Source organism: Peromyscus leucopus, chromosome 8b, assembly GCF_004664715.2.
Source record: "Peromyscus leucopus breed LL Stock chromosome 8b, UCI_PerLeu_2.1, whole genome shotgun sequence".
NCBI lineage: Eukaryota > Metazoa > Chordata > Mammalia > Rodentia > Cricetidae > Peromyscus > Peromyscus leucopus.
In genome coordinates, this window is record NC_051086.1 from 97508108 (window position 1) to 97528351 (window position 20244).

Below are 20244 nucleotides of genomic sequence, written 5' to 3' on the forward strand. Positions count from 1 at the left end.
AAGGACTTGAAGCCAACAGTTCCTGTTTTTGCCATAACGAAAATAATTCTCAGCATAAAGATTATAATTGGAGAGAGAGAGAAAGTAAACAAGATTAAAAAAAGAAAATCAGGAAACAAATAACTGGGGAGAGGTAAGCCAGTGAGAGAGGGAGAAGGGGAGAAAAAAGGAGAGAGAATGAGAGCGAACCCAAGAGAAGATGCCGTTAGGATTCTACTTTCCCTGTTCCAAACATCCACTCTCACTTAAAGCATACATATTTTTGCCAAAGATCAAAGATCCTAGTGTTAGTTTTTCATCTTTTCCAGAATGCATTTTCAAAAGATAAGAACCCTATCTAAAAAGACTGTAAACTAACAAAAATATTGAACATCTGTAATGATGTAAATGCTAAGAATAATCTGACTGAGTAGCAAGTATTCACTGTGGATTGAACATGGACTGGGTACTCTAGAAAGTCTGTACAGAAAAACTAAATATAAAGCCATACATATATTTCTCTTCTTTTTTGGCAGGAGGGGGTGTTGTTTTTTGAGACAGTGTCTTCTATAGCCCAGGCTGTCCTAGAACCATGGAGCTCATAACCTTAAATGGAATCTTCTGCCTCCTGCTCCAAGTACTGGGATTACAGATGTGTGCCACTGCAGCCAACTTAAATGATATTATTCAAACATAGTTAGGGAGTTATAACATTCCAGAGTAACCCCAGGAACACATCCATGAGTGTAAAAGAACAGTAATAGAATGAAATTAAACACATGAGCGCTAAAATAATAGAGGAAAAAATGTGAGCCATTTTCTTCCCCCCACCCCCACCCCCCCAAGACAGAGTTTCTCAGCGTAGCTTTGGAGCCAGTCCTGGAACTCACTTTGCAGACTAACTAGGCCGGCCTCGAACTCACAGAGATCCGCCTGCCTCTGCCTCCCGAGTGCTGGGACTAAAGGCGTGCACCGCCACCGCTACCGCTGCCGCCACCACCTGGCTGAGCCATTTTCAAGTGTGTTTTTATGTGAAGTTCAACCCACATAGTCTGTTCAAAGGTATTTACGCCAAGTACTAAAAATGAAATACTAAATGCTGCCTGTGTCAACAATGGCTCAAGCTATCCCCCAGGAGTGTGAGCTAAGGGTCAGGTACTTTTAACTCTGAAGAGTCCTCTGTTTAGCATATCAATCAGGTGTTTGTAGTCTGTTCTTTAAGCCTCTCTCCAGAGGTTAGGTCTCACATTGAAATTCTGATAGGGGCCTGTGAACCCACTCATTGGATAAAGGCACTTACTCCTTCAGCAAGCCTGGTGACCTGAGTTTGATCCCAGAGACCCCCCCCCCCACCCGCCACCTCCCGTAAAGGTGGAAGGAGAGAACCTACTCCACAAAGTCGTTCTCTGAGCACACTCAGTCATGTGTGTACACACACACACACACACACACACACACACACACACACACAAATACTCAAGCAGACAAATAAATTTGGAACCAGAATCCTAACTTGATAACTGAGCTTGCTTTGATCCCACCAAGTCGCTCCTCGCCAAGCCTTGGTTCTCTCAAGTCCCCTCAGGTTAAAACTTCAAAACCTGCTAATCACTTTCCTGCCTTTTCTTTTTTGAGAGAGGGCCTGGCCTGTGTAGAACAGCTAGCCTTTAACTCAGAGATTTGTCTGCCTCAAAAAGCATGCATCGCCACGCCCAGTTCCAGGCTTTTCTTATAGCTCTTCCTCCAGCCTTAACCAACTTCTCTTTCCTATGCCCTTTTATTATTACTTAAACACCCATTCCTTTTTTGGGGGGCTCCAGTGTCTTTAAAAATACTTCTTTCTCCACCTCCCACCCCCAATTCTTGGCTCTGGCAGTTGGGCTCCCGAGGTCACATGGGCTGAATGGAGTTCAACGCTTCTCCGACTTTGGTACAGCACCTAGCACCCTTATATTGACATCACCTCATCGCCCCCTCTCCAGCCACCCAAAACTCGCAAACCAAAGCAGAAAACTGCTGGGCCAGGGGCGTCTCACCGCAGAGCTAAATTGGGAATTCTTTGGCGCTACGGCATTCGGAGAACAGCTCTGCATCATCCTGTGTCGTGAACGTAACTTACTCGCTGTTCTCTTAATGCAAGGACAATGTCTCCTCTACCAGACAGGAACCTTCATGACCGACAGAACCCTGCCAATCCTTTATTCAAGCCCCATTCACACCACTCCGGAACAAGAATAGGTCTTAGAACAGTTTCTTCGGCAAAATATTTCTTCCCGACTCGGAGTTTACACGGTAAACGGAAACGTCCTTTGGCCGATTAGGAAACGAAAGGGTTAAAGCTCGACAACCTGATGGATTCTGGGGTTTCCCTTCCTCCACGCCAGAAATTAAAACGACCAGGAAGGGAGATTTTTTTTTGCCCAAGATAAAGATGAAACCTGTTAACTTCCACTGTCAGACGTCTGCCCCCAACAATCATGGCGACCTAGTCCCACAAAGGAGGCCACACACCTAACTAAACATGGCTGGTCCGAGGTTTCATTATCGGCGGTGGTTCCTGCCCGACTCCAAAATGGCGCTCACGGGCCTCTTAGAAGTTGCAAACTTCCCAGTATCCTCTCTGGCCTAAACGTCAGGTGACGCGAGCCTCAGCCGGAAGTGAAGGAAAAAGCGCTTCAGCCCGCGGCGCCTGCGCAGAAGGCTCTAGACGCCGAGAGGCAGGAGGCACTTGGGATCGTCCGCAGGGTTTGGGACTGCTACAGAGGCCGCCACGGAGCCCGCCGGAGCCACCGTTCCTGCTGCTGCCGCCGCCGCCCGAATCGGAACCGTCGGGCTGCAGCCGCCGGCAATGCCGCGGAGGAAGGTGAGAAATAGCAGCGGAGGGATGGCGGGTTTCTAAGGCGAGTCGATTGAGTACCGTGACGCAGCTGGCCACGCCTCGCAGTGGTTGCGTTCCAACTTCCCGCTCCCCCACACCTAGCCTAGCCACCCTGCCTCCTCTCGGTACCAGGCAGAAAAATGTGGGCCCGACCCTGGCCTCGGCCTATGCTAGTAACTATTCCCGCCCTCTGCTTGCCTGGATCGGAGGCGCTCTTGTCAATTGGTCGCTGAAGCGTCTGGAAGCGTATTGATTGGATGGGGACGCCGCCTATTTGGGCTCAACGGTCACCTCCCCGCGTGCGTGGGCGGTGTCTGGGTCTGGCCCCGGTGCCCTGCGACTGGCTGTGGAAAATGCTATCTCTTCTCCTCATTGGCCTAGCGTCGCAGTCTGTTCTTGTGGCGGGTGCGGTTTAGCAAGGCCTGGATTGGGTCGCCCGAGGCCCCGCCCTTCCGGATAGAGATGGCGATAGGTGCAAAGAGGAGTTGGGGAGACCACTTTCCTTTCCAGGTGGGGGGCACAACAAAGCGGAGGAATGGGTGGTGGGAAAGCCAGCGCCCACTCCCAAGGGATACCTTGCAGGCCTGTTGCAACTCTGACATCGTCTTCCACTTATTTGTTCAGTTTGACATTGCCTAGGAAGTGCATTTTGGAAAAATAACACAAAACTTGTTGGAATTAGAAGGGTCCTTTGAATTTTGAAACCACACAAGGAAATATATGATGCTATATGTGATGCATGCACTGGAGGGTGCGGGCGATTGACGGTGTATGCTAAGGCCTGAGCAGGACATCTAGCTTTCTCTATGGCTTTCTTACTGGACCAGAAGGCTCTCCAGATCCACCTGTCTTGTCTCCTCAGTGCTAGGATTCTAGGCTCGTGCAAATTTTTTTTTTTTTTTTTTTTTTAATGCATGCTGGAGATCTGTACTGAGGCTTTTCTGCTTCCAGCAGAGCGAGTGCTCTTGCCTGCTAAGCCATCTCTCCAGCCCTGACCCTGCTCTTTGCATTCTACAACTGAACATGTGGAGGACAGCTGAACTGTGTCTAGGCCACTTGTCAAGCAAAGGCAAGCCAGAACTACTGAACAAGTGTAATGCCGTTCCACAAATGTTTACTGACCACTTGCTACATCCTAGTCGATAGGGGTTCAAAAATGATGAATGATCACTGGTTTAAGGGGGGAACACAGGTAAAGACGTAACCACAGAAGGCTGCAGTACGGTCTCTGCTTGAAATTATGTAGACTGTAAAGAAGCAGTTAACTCAAATAAATGGTGAAGAGCTGACTTTCAGGGTTAAGCCAGGAAGAATTGGTAGAAGGTAATGGATTCCCATTTGGGTCATTGAGGTGACTTTAAAGATTGCCTTTTATTTTAGTGATTCTGTGACTCTGGAGCCTTTATGGTCAGATTATGAATGAAATATATGGATGGATAGATGGTTGGTATTAAGATTTCTGCAGAAATTATTCTTTACAGAGTATTTCCAGGTTGAATATTTACATTAGTGTCTCTTAAAATGACTGGAATTGACAGGTTGTATTTATGTCCAGGTAGATCAAATGTAAGAGACATATATACTGGTATGTTGGAATAGGTCCGGTGTCCTTTTAGCATTTTCCAAATAACCAGAGTCCTGGAAAATGTAAATTCTTACTGGGTGTTATGGCACAAACCTTTAATCCCAGCGCCTGTGAGGTGGATCTCTATAGTTCAAGGTACACCTGGTCTACTTGTAAGCTCTTGCTGGTGTAGTGGTACACACCTACACATCTGTAGTCCTAGCACTCTGGAGGCTGAGGCAGGAAGATCACCATGAGCTCAAGGTAGACCTGGGCTATATGGTAAATTCCAGGCTAGCCTGTGCTGTGTAGGAAGATCCTGTCTCAAAAACAAGAAAACCACCAGGCAGTGGTGGCACACGCCTTTAATCCCAGCACTTGGGAGGCAGAGGCAGGCCTGGTCTACAGAGCGAGTTCCAGGAAAGGCGCAAAGCTACACAGAGAAACCCTGTCTCGACAAACCACACACACAAAAACAACAACAACAACAACAACAACAAAAAAAAAAACCCAAGAAAACCTCAAATGTAAATATGTTAGTAACTTGTTTGATGGCAAATCTGTCCTGAACTATTCTTAGGCTATTTGCTTTTTTATATATCTCATTTAGTGTAATACTACATTTCTGTTTGCTGTGGAAATATTAATGTGTTTAGTGTGGGGGTTATTTGCAGAATATATGTGTTCTTTCTAAAAAATCTAAAGAATTATTAACTCCAAACATACTCGGCAGCTTATTCTTTGAATAACCAACTTTGACTTGGAGCTCAGGTGTAGCTCAGTAGTGTGTGGTTAGCACCTTGAAGCCCCAAGTTCAGTCCCTAATGCATCCCACTCCCTGCCCTGCCCAGTATATTAGGACTTAAGTTTGAAGTGTTGTAGTGATTTCAGCAAGTTTTCTCCTATTTCTGGCCTAGAAAAGGGCATAGTGTAAGTGCTTAAATGATAAAAGTTATCTTCATGGCTAATCACTCCTTAGGAGGCCAACTGACAATTATGACTAGGATGTGAGGTGAGTTTTAAAAAACCTGGCATATGAGACTGGAGAGATGGCTCAGTGGTTCAGAGCACCTGTTGCTCTTGCAGAGGACCTGGGTTCTGTTCCAAGCACCCACAGGGTGGCTCACAGCCATTTGTGACTCCAGTTCCAGGAGGTTTGACAACTTCCCTTGACCTCTGAGATCACAGACATGCAGGCAAAACGGTCATACATATAGAATAGAATAATTTTAAAAAAATCTGGTTTGACCAACTATGAGTCTTTAGTATAAAATTCCTTTTCTAGCACTTATAACATCTATGTGGTGAAACTTTAAGGACAGATGGCTAAGAAAATAATTTGTATCTTTTTCTTAAATTCTTTTGGGATTAGAGTTATAGACCACAACATGATTGTGTTTTTTGAAAGATTTTTTTTGCATGTATAGTGTGTGTATATGCATGTATGTAATATAGATTTACCATATATATGTAGGTAGGTACCTGGAGAGTTCAAAAGAGCTTATTGACGCTCCTAGAACTGAAATTACAGGCAGTTGTGAGTCCCTGTGTGTGTGTTGGGAATAGAACCCAGGACCTCTACAAGAACAGCATGTGTTCTTAACCAATGAGCCATCCCCTGCTCCATATTTTGAAATGATGTATTTTTTTAATGTGGGGCTGTTTGTTTGTTTGTTTGTTTTTTGGAGTCAGGGTCTCTCTGTATGTAGCTCTAGGTGTCCTGGAATTCACATAGATCTTCCTACCTCTGCTGGAGTTAGAGGCATGTGTGCCAGCATGCCCAGCTAATATGATTTTTGTTGATGGAGTGTGAACACAATTTACCCTGAAGTTAAATGGGGCCTAACATTAACATTTTATACACTATCTTGGACTTTTTCTTTTTCTTTTTCTTTTTTTTTTTAAAGATTTATTTATTTATTATGTATACAGGAGAGGATGCCAGATCTCATTACAGATGGGTGTGAGTCACCATGTGGGTGCTGGGAATTGAACTCAGGACCTCTGGAAGAGCAGTCGGTGCTCTTAACCTCTGAGCCATCTCTCCAGTCCCGACTTTTTCTTTTTTTAAAGAAAGATTTAGTTATATTGTTCTAACTATGTGTATGTATGTATGAGTACAGGTGCCCCAGGAGGCCCGAGGCATTGGTTCCCCTGGAGCTGGAGTTACAGGCAGTTGTGAGCCACCATGTAGGTGCTGGGAATTGCACTCTGGGCCTCTGCCTGAGCTGTCTATGCTCTTAGCCACTGGGCTATCTTTGCTCTTTCTTTTTTTTTCTGACATGGTATGCTAGCCAGACCATTTTGATTAGGGTGTTTTGTTGTTGGGTTAGGTGCTTTTATTTCCAATTTGTGCTAATCTTTTATGAGAGTTCTAATGATTCAGTCCAAATTGTTTCAGAATTAGTGATAATACAATAAGAATTACCTCTCTTTCCAAGTGTGTCTTATTTGTAGGGTATTCAGCTGAAATGTATGAAATGAAGGACAGTTCTCTGAGCAGGGAGGGGAAGTTGTGGTGGAGTCCTTTCTTACATTGAGACTTGGTACTTCAGCATCGTGGTTCATTTTACTTCCAGTGCTACTAGAAACCCACAGTAAATGCTTCCATGCTAATGTCTGGATCTATGGTATTACAGAGAAATGCAGGCAGTAGTTCAGATGGAACCGAAGATTCCGATTTTTCTACAGATCTTGAGCATACAGACAGTTCAGAGAGTGACGGCACGTCACGACGGTCTGCCCGAGTCACCCGCTCTTCAGCCAGGCTAAGCCAGAGTTCTCAAGGTAAGAGTCAGATGTTCCTCACAGTGGACAGATTGGGATCATTGTATGTGCTAGTTCATAAGGAGACTAGTCCTTTGGCTTAGTGTAGAGGATAGACTGTGTCAGAGTGTAAGGCAAATGCAGAAACAGCCGGTGATTCATCAAAGTGATTCCTGTCAGATACCATGTCCTGTTTATAGACTGTGGTTTGCATAGATTTAAGACACAGGTGTCTCGTCACTTTTTTTTTTTTTTTAAAGACTTCATGGTGTTATCAGTCATCATAAAATGGTAAATTGGGAATGTTATCTCTTTGTAAAATGGCTTAGGGGCTTAAAATGCCTATTGAATATGGTAGTGAGGCTTAATGCTTCTAAAAGCATGTTTAATTATGGAATGTAGAGTCACATTTGTTAGATATAACAGTGTGTGAATAAATCCCCGGAATTTTGCTTTGGTAGTGAAAAAACAAAGGCTTGTGCGTGGAAGGTAGTTGGAAGGCTCGTTAGTGTACTTAGCCATTTGGGCTTATTTGGTGGGTAGCCTTTGCCCCTTATAGTTCTGTTCAGTGTGGAAGAGAGGTTTCAGATAATACACACAGGTGATGGAGTAAATGGAAAAGTGGCTGGGTATAGTAGTGCATGCCTTGAATCCCAGTACTTGGGAAGCAGAGGTGTGTGGATCTCTGAACAAGGCCAGCTTGGTCTGTATAGAGAGCTACATACTGAGACTCTGGTTCTCCCCCTGCCCCTCCAAAAAGTGTATTTATGTATGTATTACCTATTTATGATAGATAGATAGATAGATAGATAGATAGATAGATAGATAGTTACAGATAGAAATATATGGATGTGTGTATGTGCACACATATATAAATAAATGTGATTTGTTAAAGAATCCTGTGGAGGCCCAGAGGTGGGGCAACCACATTGTTGTCTAGTAGGAGTCTACTAGGATTTTACAAATTGAAAGATGAGAAAAATGTTTGAGGCAGAGGGAATCATATATGCAAAGAGTCCTAGGGGTTCTTAGAAACTGTAATTAGCAATGCCCAAAAGGTGATGGATATTCAAAACAGCTAGACACATGAACTTGGGGTCTCTGCGGTTATTTTATTTCCTGGCCACAGAACTGCACAATTCTTGAGCATCAGCACAGGGTAAGACTACCCTCCCTTGTGTGAAATATAGACAGCCTTGTGAAAAGAGCCCCTGAAAGTATATGGACTTGGGGACCTGGCTTTATACAAACTTACCTCTCCTGACAGCTGGAGAATTTCAACTTGTGTTTCACACATTGTCATAGGATGTTGTTGTATAAAATATTCTTCAATTTCAACTTTGACTCCCTTCCCTTGTTGGAGATGTGAAGGTCTGGGAAGGCTTCACAATAAGTTTATGGGAAGAATTTACAGGGCTGAAGTGATGGCTGAGCAGTAAGAGCGCTTAGTTGCTCTTTCAGAATACCTGGGTTCAGTTCCCAGCACCCACGTGGTGGCTCACGCCATTAGTAACTCCAGGGGATCCAATGCCCTTTTCTGCTCATACACATAAAATAAAATACAGCTTAAAAAAAACCCAAACCTAGCCGGGCGTTGGTGGCGCACGCCTTTAATCCCAGCACTCGGGAGGCAGAGGCAGGCGGATCTCTGTGAGTTCAAGGCCAGCCTGGGCTACCAAGTGAGTTCCAGGAAAGGCGCAAAGCTACACAAGAAACCCTGTCTCGAAAAACCAAAAAAAAAAAAAAAAAAAACAAAAAAAAAAAACCCAAACCTAAAACATAATTTTCATTTGTTTGTTTTGAGCCAGTTTATTCTTATATTTTTGGTTGTGAGCCTAGCCTTTAACGGCTGAGCCATCTCTCCAGCCCGAGCCAGTTTATTCTTATGTAGCCCAGGCTGGACTATACATTACTATCATTTTGCCTCAGACTCCCAAGTACTAAGAATGCTTATATCACTGGGTCTGTCTTAAAAATTTTTGTACTTTTTGAATCTATTATGACTTCACATAAAAAAACAAGGATAATCAGAAAGAATAAGTAATCCCCTAATACAGTAGTATTTATGTATTGCTCTGTCTGTCAGCTTTAGGACATCTGTATTATGATGCCCTGTAGCCAGGGAAGAAACGGGCAGTGCAGTTAGTACTGGTAAAGAACTCTCCGTAATGTTGAGGAGTATGCTGCTAGTCTCTCTCTCGCTCTCTCCCTCCCTCCCTCCCCTCTCCTTCCCTCCCTCTCTCCCCTCCCTCCCACCCTCTCTCTCTCTTTTTTCTCCCAAACTGAGGTGAGTATTTTTCTTTTTTATGGGAAAGAAGCCAGCTTGGCGACATTAACTTCCCCGAGCTGCCGCATGTGGCTGCTGTGTGGAGTGGGATCGAATGGCGTCCAGTCTTCACTACAGAGCTGAACTCTCATGTTCTGCTGTCGTGATATTATTACACCTGAGCTAACTCCTCCGTCATGTGTCATTTAGTGAGACGATAGAGTCTCAGGACTTGTTGGGTTTGGTGAAATGTGAAGAGAAGGAACTGCGTTCTTACTAATGGTGTGGATGGAATAAAAAGGGTTTTCTTTTTTCCTTCATTTTATGGCCTTTTAAAACTGGGATCAGATTCCAGCCCTGTTCGAAATTTACCATCTTTCGGCACTGAGGAGCCTGCCTATTCTACCAGAAGAGTGACCCGTAGTCAGCAGCAGCCCACCCCAGTGACTCCAAAAAAGTACCCTCTTCGGCAGACTCGTTCATCTGGCTCTGAAACGGAACAGGTGGTTGATTTTTCAGATAGAGGTAAGTGTATGAGTTGTTTGTGTACAGAGGATCTGGTCAGTCGTCTTTCTGCTTTGGCACTGCAGAGAGATACTGTCAGAGTTTAGGTAGGCAAACATTGTTTACCTGATTCCTGTTTGTTTGTTTGTTTGTTTAGGGTTTATGGCTTTGTGGTTTATGAAATAGGGCTCGCAGCATATAGCCTCAAACCTGTGATTCTCCTACCTCAACCTTCAGAGTGTTGGGACTACAGATGTGTGCCACTATGCTCAATTTATCTAATTTCTTCCTGTCTTGCACAGTCTTATTTTGATTGCTGGAGTGTATTAGATTGGCTTTGTAATAGGGAAAAGGAGGTAGAACTTTCTGAACCTCTACATGAAGAAGGTGTGAACCGTGATTACTAGTCCATTTTCCCTCCAGACTGTTGACTAGAAGAAACCTTTGGTAATAGACAGTGGTAAGTTACTGAGGTTGTGACCTAGTAGTTCAAGAGCCTTAGAGCAAGAGGTGATAGAATAGATCTTACAAGCTGCTAAGATTCTTCAGCCAGGTATTGTGGTTGATTGATTTGCACAGTTTCATATGGTTTGCCCAGTTACAGTTTTTTTTTTTTTTACTTTTTTTGGTAGTACTTGGAAGTACAAAGATTTTCATATAAAAATCTGTACTAATTTTTAAATTTTCATTTATTTATTTTATGTATTGGTGTTTGGTCTGCATATGTAAGTCTGTGAACCACGTTTGCGCCTGGTACCCATAAAGGACAGGAGAGGGCAGGGCCTAAGAACCTCTGGGATGGGAATTAAAATTGTGAGCTGCTGTGTGAGTGCTGGGAATGAAACCCAGGTCCTCTGAAAGAATAGCAGTGCTCATAACCAATGAGTTGTCTCTCTAGCCCCAATACTTAATTTTTTGGTTGTTTATTTGTTTTTGTTTTGTTTGAGACAGGATCTCTATGTAGCCCTGGCTATCCTGCAGCTCACTGTCTAGATCAGACTGGCTTTGAATTTATAGATCAATAGTTAATTTTTAAAACAGGAAGATCTGGGAATATTGGATGGCCATCTATCCACAGTAATTATTAACTGGAGCTGAATAATGTTATCATCTTTTGATAGACAATGAGATTATTCGACCATGTCTAACCCTGTAGGTATCTGGTTTGTAATCATTGATTTAAGAGTTGACCAGGTGTGGTGGTGCACACCTTTAATCTCAGCACTTGGGAGGCAGAGGCAGGTAGATTTCTGAGTTGGAGGCCAGCCTGGTCTATAGAGCTAGTTCCAGGACAGCCAGGACTGTTACACAGAGAAACCCTGTGTCGACAAACCAGAGGGTGCAGTCTCTGGTGCCGGAGAGATGGCTCAGTGGTGAAGAGGACAAGTGCTGCTCTGTCTTTGCAGGGGTAGGGGGCAGATTCTCTACATATCCCTGCATGTCCTGGAACTCACTCCGTAGACCAGGCTGGCCTCAACCTCAGAGAGATCTGAATGCCTTTGCCTCCCAAGTGCTGGAATTAAAAGGCATATACCCTGCTTGCTCTTGTAGAGACCTGAGTTAGGTTCCGGGCACACATGTCTGGTGTCTTACAACTGCCTGTAACTCCAACTCTAGGAGGTCTGACACCCTGTGCTGGCTTCTGCCAGCACCTGCATTTGTGCCCATCCACATAATTAAAAATAAAATCTGTAAAAGAAAAAACAGGAGTATAGAATTTTTAATCCAAGCATTTGGGAGGTAGAGGCAGGTGGATCCCTATGTGTTTAGGGCCAACCTGCCCTACATAGAAAGTTCCAGGCCGGCCAGGAATAATAATAAATAATAAATAATGAGAGTCTTGTTTTGTTGTTGTTGTTGTTTTAAAGACAAAGTGTGAATTTCAAGATTATGAGACCCCAGTAACTTCAGGCACCAGGCATGTTGATAGTGTACATACATACGTGCAGACAAAACATTCATACACATAAAATAAGTATTGAAATTTTTAAGTCAGTTTCATTTCTTTCCTTTTTTTTTAAGTGGGGGCTTGGTTTTGAGACAGGGTCTTTTTTGTTTTGAAGATTTGTTTATTATGTATACACTGTTCTGCCTGCATATATGCCTACACACCAGAAGAGGGCACCAGATTTTATTACACATGGTTGTGAGCCACCATGTGGTTGCTGGGAATTGAACTCAGAACCTCTGGAAGAGCAACCAGTGCTCTTAACCTCAAGGCCATCTATGTAGTCTTGCTATGTAGTCCAGACTGGCCTTGAACTCATCATAGAGAATGCCTGCTTCTGCCTCCTAAGGCAGGATTAAAGGAACATACCACCACACCCAGCTCATTTATTTTCTGTCTTGTGTATCTCCAGGAAGGGAAATGGGTTGATTATTTATTTACTTACTTTTCTAATAAAGAACATAATACATTTTGGTAAACATAGTTTTAAATGACAGTAAATAGTTTTAAGTTTCACTACTGAACAACACTGGGAATGGTGAGAACATAGTTATCATACTTGAGTGCTTTTGATAATATTTCAAGGACTTCATTTATATTCAATTTTTGATTACCCTGGATTAAAAGCTTAGGAGAAACAGAGAAGTAGGTGAACCCCAATTTACATCGAATCAGAATTTAAAGTTACTCCAAAGTGATGATTTCGATGTCTTATAGCTGATAAGTAGCTAAAAATGACTGGTTATGGTCTTGGAGGCCGTAGACGTAGCTCACTTGTAGACTGCTGGCAGAGCATGTGTGAGGCCCTGATTCTGTTCCTAGCACTTGACAAAATGCTAGGCATGGTGGTACATGCCTACAAGCTCAGAACTAGGGAAGTAGAGTCAGGAGGATCACATATTTGAGGTCATTCTTAGCTACCTAGAGAGTTTGGGCTATGTGACACCCTGTCTTTTCAAAAAGCTTGTAGAAAGAGAACCGCAGAGTCCATAAACTCTTCAGTTGAGTGAATCTTCAATTAAGGGACCCACTCGCCAGTTCTACTAATTGCTTTTTCTTTAGAAACTAAAAATACAGCTGATCATGATGAGTCACCACCTCGAACTCCAACTGGAAATGCACCTTCTTCTGAGTCTGACATAGACATCTCTAGCCCCAACGTGTCTCATGATGAGAGCATTGCCAAGGACATGTCCCTGAAGGACTCAGGCAGTGACCTCTCTCACCGTCCCAAGCGCCGTCGATTTCATGAAAGCTACAATTTCAATATGAAGTGTCCTACACCAGGCTGCAACTCTCTAGGTGAGTGTGCCCCAGCTTTGTGACTGTTGGATGGTACAAGGAGCCCATTGTGATCCAGCTTTTCAGACCCTTCAGTGGTTTTGAACTCAGAGCAGTCATGAATGAAAACTGTTCTTGACCTGTTGTCCATGCATAATAACAGATCTAGTTGCAGGGAAATATAACTGTGATGAACCGTTCACTTCACTATGTGCTTTTCCCAGTGAAAAATTCCCTCCTTTCCTCAGCAGAGAGAAACAAAAATGGAAAACAAGTTCTCTTGAAATGCCTCATCATGTGGCACAGGGTTGATGCTTATGAGGACTAACACATATATAAGACACATAATATCAAGTATAAGATAATGTCTAATAGTGGATGCACAGCTATAGATGATAAGGAAATGAGGAAAACAGAATTCCTAAGAGGCCATACATCTAAGAGCATATGCATGAGACCTGGCCTTTTATGACCAGGAGTTTCAAATTCCTATGGCTTTGTGTATTGAGTTGGTATAGATGGAAGAAACTTCTTTGATAACTGTCTTTTGTTTTCTCAAGACTTTTAACTTCTAGTGAATCACATTAGGGTTTCTGGCAGTGATTTGAAGCTTAGTTGTACTGCTTGAGTGAGCTGGGGTGTAGCTGTTGCGAGTAAGCCTTTGCCTGAAGTTGGAAGGTGCTGGCTGATAGATAAGGTGCCTTTCAGTATGGATTTATCTTTATGCTTGTACTGTGGTCTATGATGTATGCCAGCAGTGTTATGTGTTTTTTTTCTGTTTTTTTTTTTTTTTTTTAACAGAGCTGAGGACCAAACCCAGGGCCTCAACATGCTTTGTTAAAGATGCTAGTGATTAGAAGCAGTTGGTAAATTGGTGTCACTACACTTGCCAAACAGAAGTGCCACAGCCTTTAATTTTTTGTAAAATGTGCAGTTTTTGAAAGCAAGCTTGCCAAGTAGTGATGCTGCACTTTATACATGGTATTTGATCAGGGAATAGTTTTCTCTGTCTAAGAAATGGCCTCATGTTGCTTAATGGCAAGGATATATTTTGAGAGCATGTACTTTGACAAACTTAGATGATTTAGCCTACTATACACTTAGGCTGTGGGGTATGCGCATGTATTTGTATATAGCACAGCCTATTCCTCCTTCACCCTAGTGAACCAAGCGGCCTAAAGTAAGTCAGACAGAAGAACATGGTACGGTTTAGAGACTCAGTAAACTCAAAATGTCTGGGATGCTTACGATGTAACCTGGATGCTGCTTTACTGTGAGCTTTTCTATTAATCAGAAGGACTACACTGCAATAAAGATGAGCTGGGTATGTGGCAAGTGCCTTAACTTCAGCACTGGCGAGACCTAGGGAGAAGGCAGTTGAGTTCAAGGCTGCTCTGGGCTGTCTAGTGAGACTATCTCTAGGTAAATAAGAAAAGGATGAAAATATAATGCCCTAAACTAATAACATAGTTGCTTATATTGTCAGTCATTATGTGCTGTATAGAATTAATTGTATGTGTCGTATTTTTCTATCATCAGCCTAGTAGGTTTGTTATATCAGTGTGACCACGAATACATGAGTTGTGCGTCCCACTTTACCCGTTGTGGCAACTGCAATATCACAAACTGATAGGAACTTTTCAGCCCCACTGTAATATTATGAAACCCTTATTTGTGTGGTGCTGTTTTTGTTTTTAGAGGTCCCCTGTTTACTGAACCATTAGTCAGCGTATGACTGTGTGTGTGGCTCTCTAAAGTTGTAATCTGTTTCCTCTTACCTTAATTTTTTTGAGACAGGTTCTTGCTGACCCTGACTGGCTTGGTGGTCACTGTGTAGCCTACACTGGCCTCAAATTTATAGAAATTCTCTTTAAAAATTTTTAAGATTTTTTTTTTGTTTGTTTTTTTTCGAGACAGGGTTTCTCTGTGTAGCTTTGCGCCTTTCCTGGGACTCACTTGGTAGACCAGGCTGGCCTCGAACTCACAGAGATCCGCCTGGCTCTGCCTCCCGAGTGCTGGGATTAAAGGCGTGCGCCACCACCGCCCGGCTTTAAGATTTTTTTTGTTGTTACTTTGAGATTTATTGTATGTATATGAGAATTTTGCCTGCATGTATGTATGTATACTGCATTTGTGCCTGGTGCCTGAAGAGGTCAAAAAGGTTGTAGGATCCAAATTGGATTTACAGGTGGTTGTGGGTGCTCGGATCTGAACCTTGGTTCTCTGGAAGAGCAACAAGTACTCAAAACTTCTGAATCATCATCTCCTAGAGATGAATCTCTCCTAGGGCTGAATCAGCCCCTAGAGAAATTGTTTCAGCCTCCTAAGTGCTAGCATTACAGGCATGTTCCACCATGCCTTACTAAAAGTACAATCCCAGAGAACTGACCACATGAATGTCGTAAATACCATTCCTTCATAGTTGGATTATTTTCACCCTTCAGAGCTTACTCTATGGATTATGCTGTGAGTTTTTGTTTTTATTTATTTTTGAGAATTTCATACTGTATGTTTTGATCATATCCTTTCCCCTAACTCCTAGATTCAACCCCACCTCCCTGCTGTATAATTTTAAAATCCCAATGTCTCCTTAACCCAAAAATTACAACTTTTCACCATGAAAGAATAGTGAACTTTTTGAAAGAAAATTGTGTGCTGTGTGCAGGTGCATGAGCCAGGTGCACGCCTATGGCAGGTAGATGAGGGTGTTGGGTGTTCTTAGAAAGGTGAAGGTTTTTGTAGGCTTACAGTTTAGCTTGACTAGTTTATCTTTTTCCGTTATTAGCATTATCTCTCTGCTCTTTGAATCATTGGTGCTTTATAATCCTCTTGGAAGAGTGTAGCAAAGAAATAATGTTCAGTTTTCTGTGTTTTTAAAGTTTATTATATTATGTGTATAGAGGTGGGTGCACTTGTCACAGCATGGGTGTGGAGAATAGAGACTCTTCTCTCCTTCGCCTTTATGTGGGTTCCAGGGATTGAACTCATATTGCTGAGCTTGAGTTCCAGGACAGCCAGAGCTACATAGTTAGATCCTGTCTCAAAACAGAGAGAGAGATAGAGACACAGACACAGACAAACAGACAGACACTGCCTAAGGAGACCAAGGAAGATGGTTCTGTGGGTAAAAGTTCTTCCCTTAGAAGCAAGCCTGACAATGGAACCCTCATAAAGTGTATCTGTTAAGCCCAGCATTCCTACTACTCTGAAATAGGAGGCAGAGGTAGAATTATTATTGGAAGCTGGAGAGCCAGGAGTATAGCACCCAAAACAAAAAAGATCCTGCCTCAACAAGGTGGAAGGCAAAAGAAACAAACACCACATGTTCTCCTTCATCTGCAGATCTTTTTATACACGCACTGTACATGTACATATGGGTACAAAATAACATGTAAAAGAACAAGAAAGGGAAAATAATAGCTGAATAGGACTGAATGCAAGTAATGGACACTTAAGTCATGAAAGAGAGTATAAAGTTAATATTCTAGTTTTAACTCTGTCATGGGTTGTTTTGGGTTTGTTGGTTGGAGAGAGGTGCATATATTTAATAGTGAAGTATGAAATCCATTGTAAAACTCCACAGCTTTAGATTGGTTATCTTAACTGTACAGAAATTCATTGAAATCTCTGGTTATTCCCTGTGTTTGTGTGAGGTTTTTTGTTTGTTTGTATGTAGGCTCTTTGTAATATTAAGTTTTAATAAATTATAAACAACAACAACAAAACCAAGGTGAAGGTAAGAACCATTTTCCAAAAGTTGTCCTCCTCAGCACACACACACACACTAATAATAGTAATAATAACAACAACAGTAATAATAACACTTGTCTAGCTTGATAGCAGTGGCACATACCTTTAATCCCAACACTCAGGAGCCAGAGGCAGGGGGATCTCTCTAAGTTCGAGGCCAACGTAGTCTATGGAGTGAGTTTCAGGACAGCCAGGGCTACACAGTAAAACCCTGTCTCAGAAAAAAACAAGAACAAAACAAAACAAAAACCTGTCTGAAAAATAGAAGAATTAGTAGAAATATAGTTCTGTGATAGAGTGCTCGTCTAGCATGGCGTAGGCCTGGGTTCTGTTCCCGTTCACCCCAGGAAGGAGAGAGGGAAGACAGGAAGACTGACTGCCTTTTAGTTAGTCATCCCTAGTGTTTTCCCCAAGAAGGCCTTATGCTAACTGCCCTATCTTAGAGTTTAGTTATAGAAGTCCAAAGCTTTAAATATTCATTGTTCAAAAAAAAAAAAAGCATGTTGAATCTTGTTCGAGATTATCCAAATGTTTCCATCGGGCTGGAGAGATGGCTCAGCTGTTAAGAGCACCTGCTGTTCTTCCAGAGGTCCTGAGTTCAATTCCCAGCAACCACATGGTGGCTCACAACCACCCATAATGAGATATGGTGCCCTCCTCTGGCCTGCAAGGATACATGCAGGCAGAACACAGTATACATTTTAAAAAAAAAAAGTTTCCATATTGTAGAAATGGCCATTTTCTTCTTCTATTTGTTTGTTTGTTTGTTTATTTGTTTGTTTGTTCTTTGAGACAGGGTTTTTCTGTGTAGCTTTGTGCCTTTCCTGGAACTCACTTGGTAGCCCAGGCTGGCCTGGAACTCACAGAGATCCGCCTGCCTCTGCCTCCCGAATGCTGGGATTAAAGGTGTGCGCCACCACCTGGCCATTTTCTTCATTTTTAATGAATTTCTTTTGATTATTGAAAGGTTAAATGTAGATTAGGATAGTTTTGCATAGTAGAAAGAACAGTATACTTCTTTTAAATTCATTAAACCAGATTAACTTAACAAAGGTTTTATTCGTTTGTTTGGTTGGTTGGTTTTTTGTTTGTTTGTTTTTTTGAGACAGGGTTTCTCTGTGTAGCCCTGGCTGTCTTAGAACTCACTCTGTAGACCAGGCTGGCTCTGAACTCAGATCCACCAGCATTTGCCTCCTGAGTGCTGGGATTAAAGATATGCACACCACCACCCAGCTGCAAGTCATGATCTTGACAGCACTTCCTTTTGGTAACATTAATTTGTTAAAACGCAAAGTAAAATAGCAGATTTTGTTGTCAAGAAAAAAAAAATCTGATTTCGTAAGTGTGTATGTTCTTCCTGGAAATTAAGTTTTCCCTCCTTTAACAGGACATCTTACAGGAAAACACGAGAGACATTTCTCCATCTCAGGATGCCCGCTCTATCATAACCTCTCAGCTGATGAATGCAAGGTAACCGTGTGCTCCTTTATTCAGGGTGTGCCCTTGAATGCTTGCTGCTTGACCTGCACTTTGCTAAGCTCCCGGGGTACAGCAGTAACACGGGGACAAGGTCTTGTTCTTCCATGTCAGTGGAAGAGCAATGAATAAAAGTTGTTTTTTAACAAACGCTAGCTACATAAATAAATAAAAGAATTGTCATATGTAATGAGTGTTAGGGGAGAAGTTAATAGGGAGATTTAAATATCTTCAGAATATTGAGAACTTCACCACTAGCACGTTCATTCCCTTGGTAACTGACTTCATATTCTGCCAGGGACAAACCTTTTCTTCTCAGGCAGAGTTTGCATAGTTGATCCCACTGTTCCCCTTTAGGTTTCTACAAATCCGTGAAGCTGTTTTGCTTTTTCAACCATTTTCAAGTGTCCCTCTCTGTTCATTTCTGCAGAATACTGTTCCTCTCTGTTCCTATCAGTCACATCTATTCTTGGCTAGTTCTTTTATAGTCTTCAAAATACAGTTCCTAAATAACTTTCGGGACTTGGGGTTGATGTGTTTGATACTTGAGCCTAAGGTCTCTTTTGTGCATTCCTGTGTGGGTTCCTGCTACCAGAATGGAATCGTATTAATTATGGGGAAGCAAGAACTGCAAATAGTAATTAAATAGAGGGCTCAGGTAGTCTTTGGACAAGTTATCCAAACTAAGTACTTATACTGCACCAAAGTGTTCGTTGCTTTTTTGTTCTTTGTTCACAAGGCCTGGTCACAGGTTTATGCTTGTGTGAGCAGGTCTCATTTGGAAAAGAATTCAATTTCCTGTTCTCCTTTCCTCGGAAACTTGCTCGTATTTACAAGGTCTCAGGGTGGGGATGGGAACGTGTTTCTTCACACGTTTAAATTTTCACCAAATAAAACTTGAAATGCTTACAGCATGTATTTTTCATGTTGTCAAAGACCCTGCTCTTTGTTTTCATTCCAAATCTGTCTGTCTGAGACAGCTTCTGTGTTGGCTCTTGCTGTTGTCTTCCTTCAGCTGGCTGAGAGCAAACATGGCGGGCGGTGTCAGCACCTGATTCGGAAGCTGACCAAACACTTGTACTTCTTTCTCTGAAAATAACTGTGATGGTGTTTCATAATGTTCCTCTACTGCTTATCTTCACATATATCAATCTGATAGTGCTTTGTTTTACACCAGTCTTCCTGAAACATAACTTTGAAGAGCTTGGCTTGAAGCAATATCTACAAAGTACCTTAAGCAGTTTATTTTAGAAATTTGAGGAGAATTTCAAACTAGGGAAGAAAATCCTGAATAAAGGGAAACATTTCTGTTGTAAATTTTTCCTGTATGTCCTGTACAGGGGAAGTGAGACGAGCATCATCCTTTTTACTTCTGGACCGTGTGCTTGGAGGAGAGCACTAGAAATCAAAGCCTTTGTACATGCTGGGCAAGTGCGCCATATTGAGCTACTTCCATAGCCTGATGAAAGCTCTTAAATTTTAAATGGCCTGCATATACATGATTGCAGTAAACCTCTTTATTGTCTTACATTTTTTTATGGCTGCATGTAACTTTATGGATAACCAAGGATTCAGTTGACTATGATAAAAATAAAAAATTAAAACACCTGTGATCAAGGAGTTTGCATTCTCATGAGGAAACCTGTAAATTAATAAATAAATATAAGTTTATGTAATTATAAATACCATGAGAAACAAAAAGAGAAAGAGAGACTTTTCTAAGGTGGAAGTAACATATTGCTTTTGCTAGAGGAGGTCAAGGAAGCCCTCCCTGAGATTGGCATGCAGTAGAGACCATGGATGGTGTCAGAGTAACAATATGTAAAACCCCA

At 42.4% G+C, this 20244-nt stretch overlaps 1 protein-coding gene across 2 annotated transcripts in view; it reads left to right on the top strand.

The window, feature by feature from the left end:
* Positions 1-2688: 2688 nt before the first annotated feature.
* Positions 2689-20244, top strand: part of Kat7 (lysine acetyltransferase 7) — a 37537-nt gene continuing 19981 nt past the window's right edge. For both annotated transcript variants that reach the window (XM_028868990.2, XM_028868991.2), the window contains exons 1-5: positions 2689-2842; positions 7061-7208; positions 9802-9978; positions 12968-13207; positions 18324-18406. In XM_028868990.2, the coding sequence (XP_028724823.1) occupies positions 2828-2842; positions 7061-7208; positions 9802-9978; positions 12968-13207; positions 18324-18406 (663 nt within the window). In that variant the 5' untranslated portion in view covers positions 2689-2827. The remainder of the gene's footprint in view (positions 2843-7060; positions 7209-9801; positions 9979-12967; positions 13208-18323; positions 18407-20244) is intronic.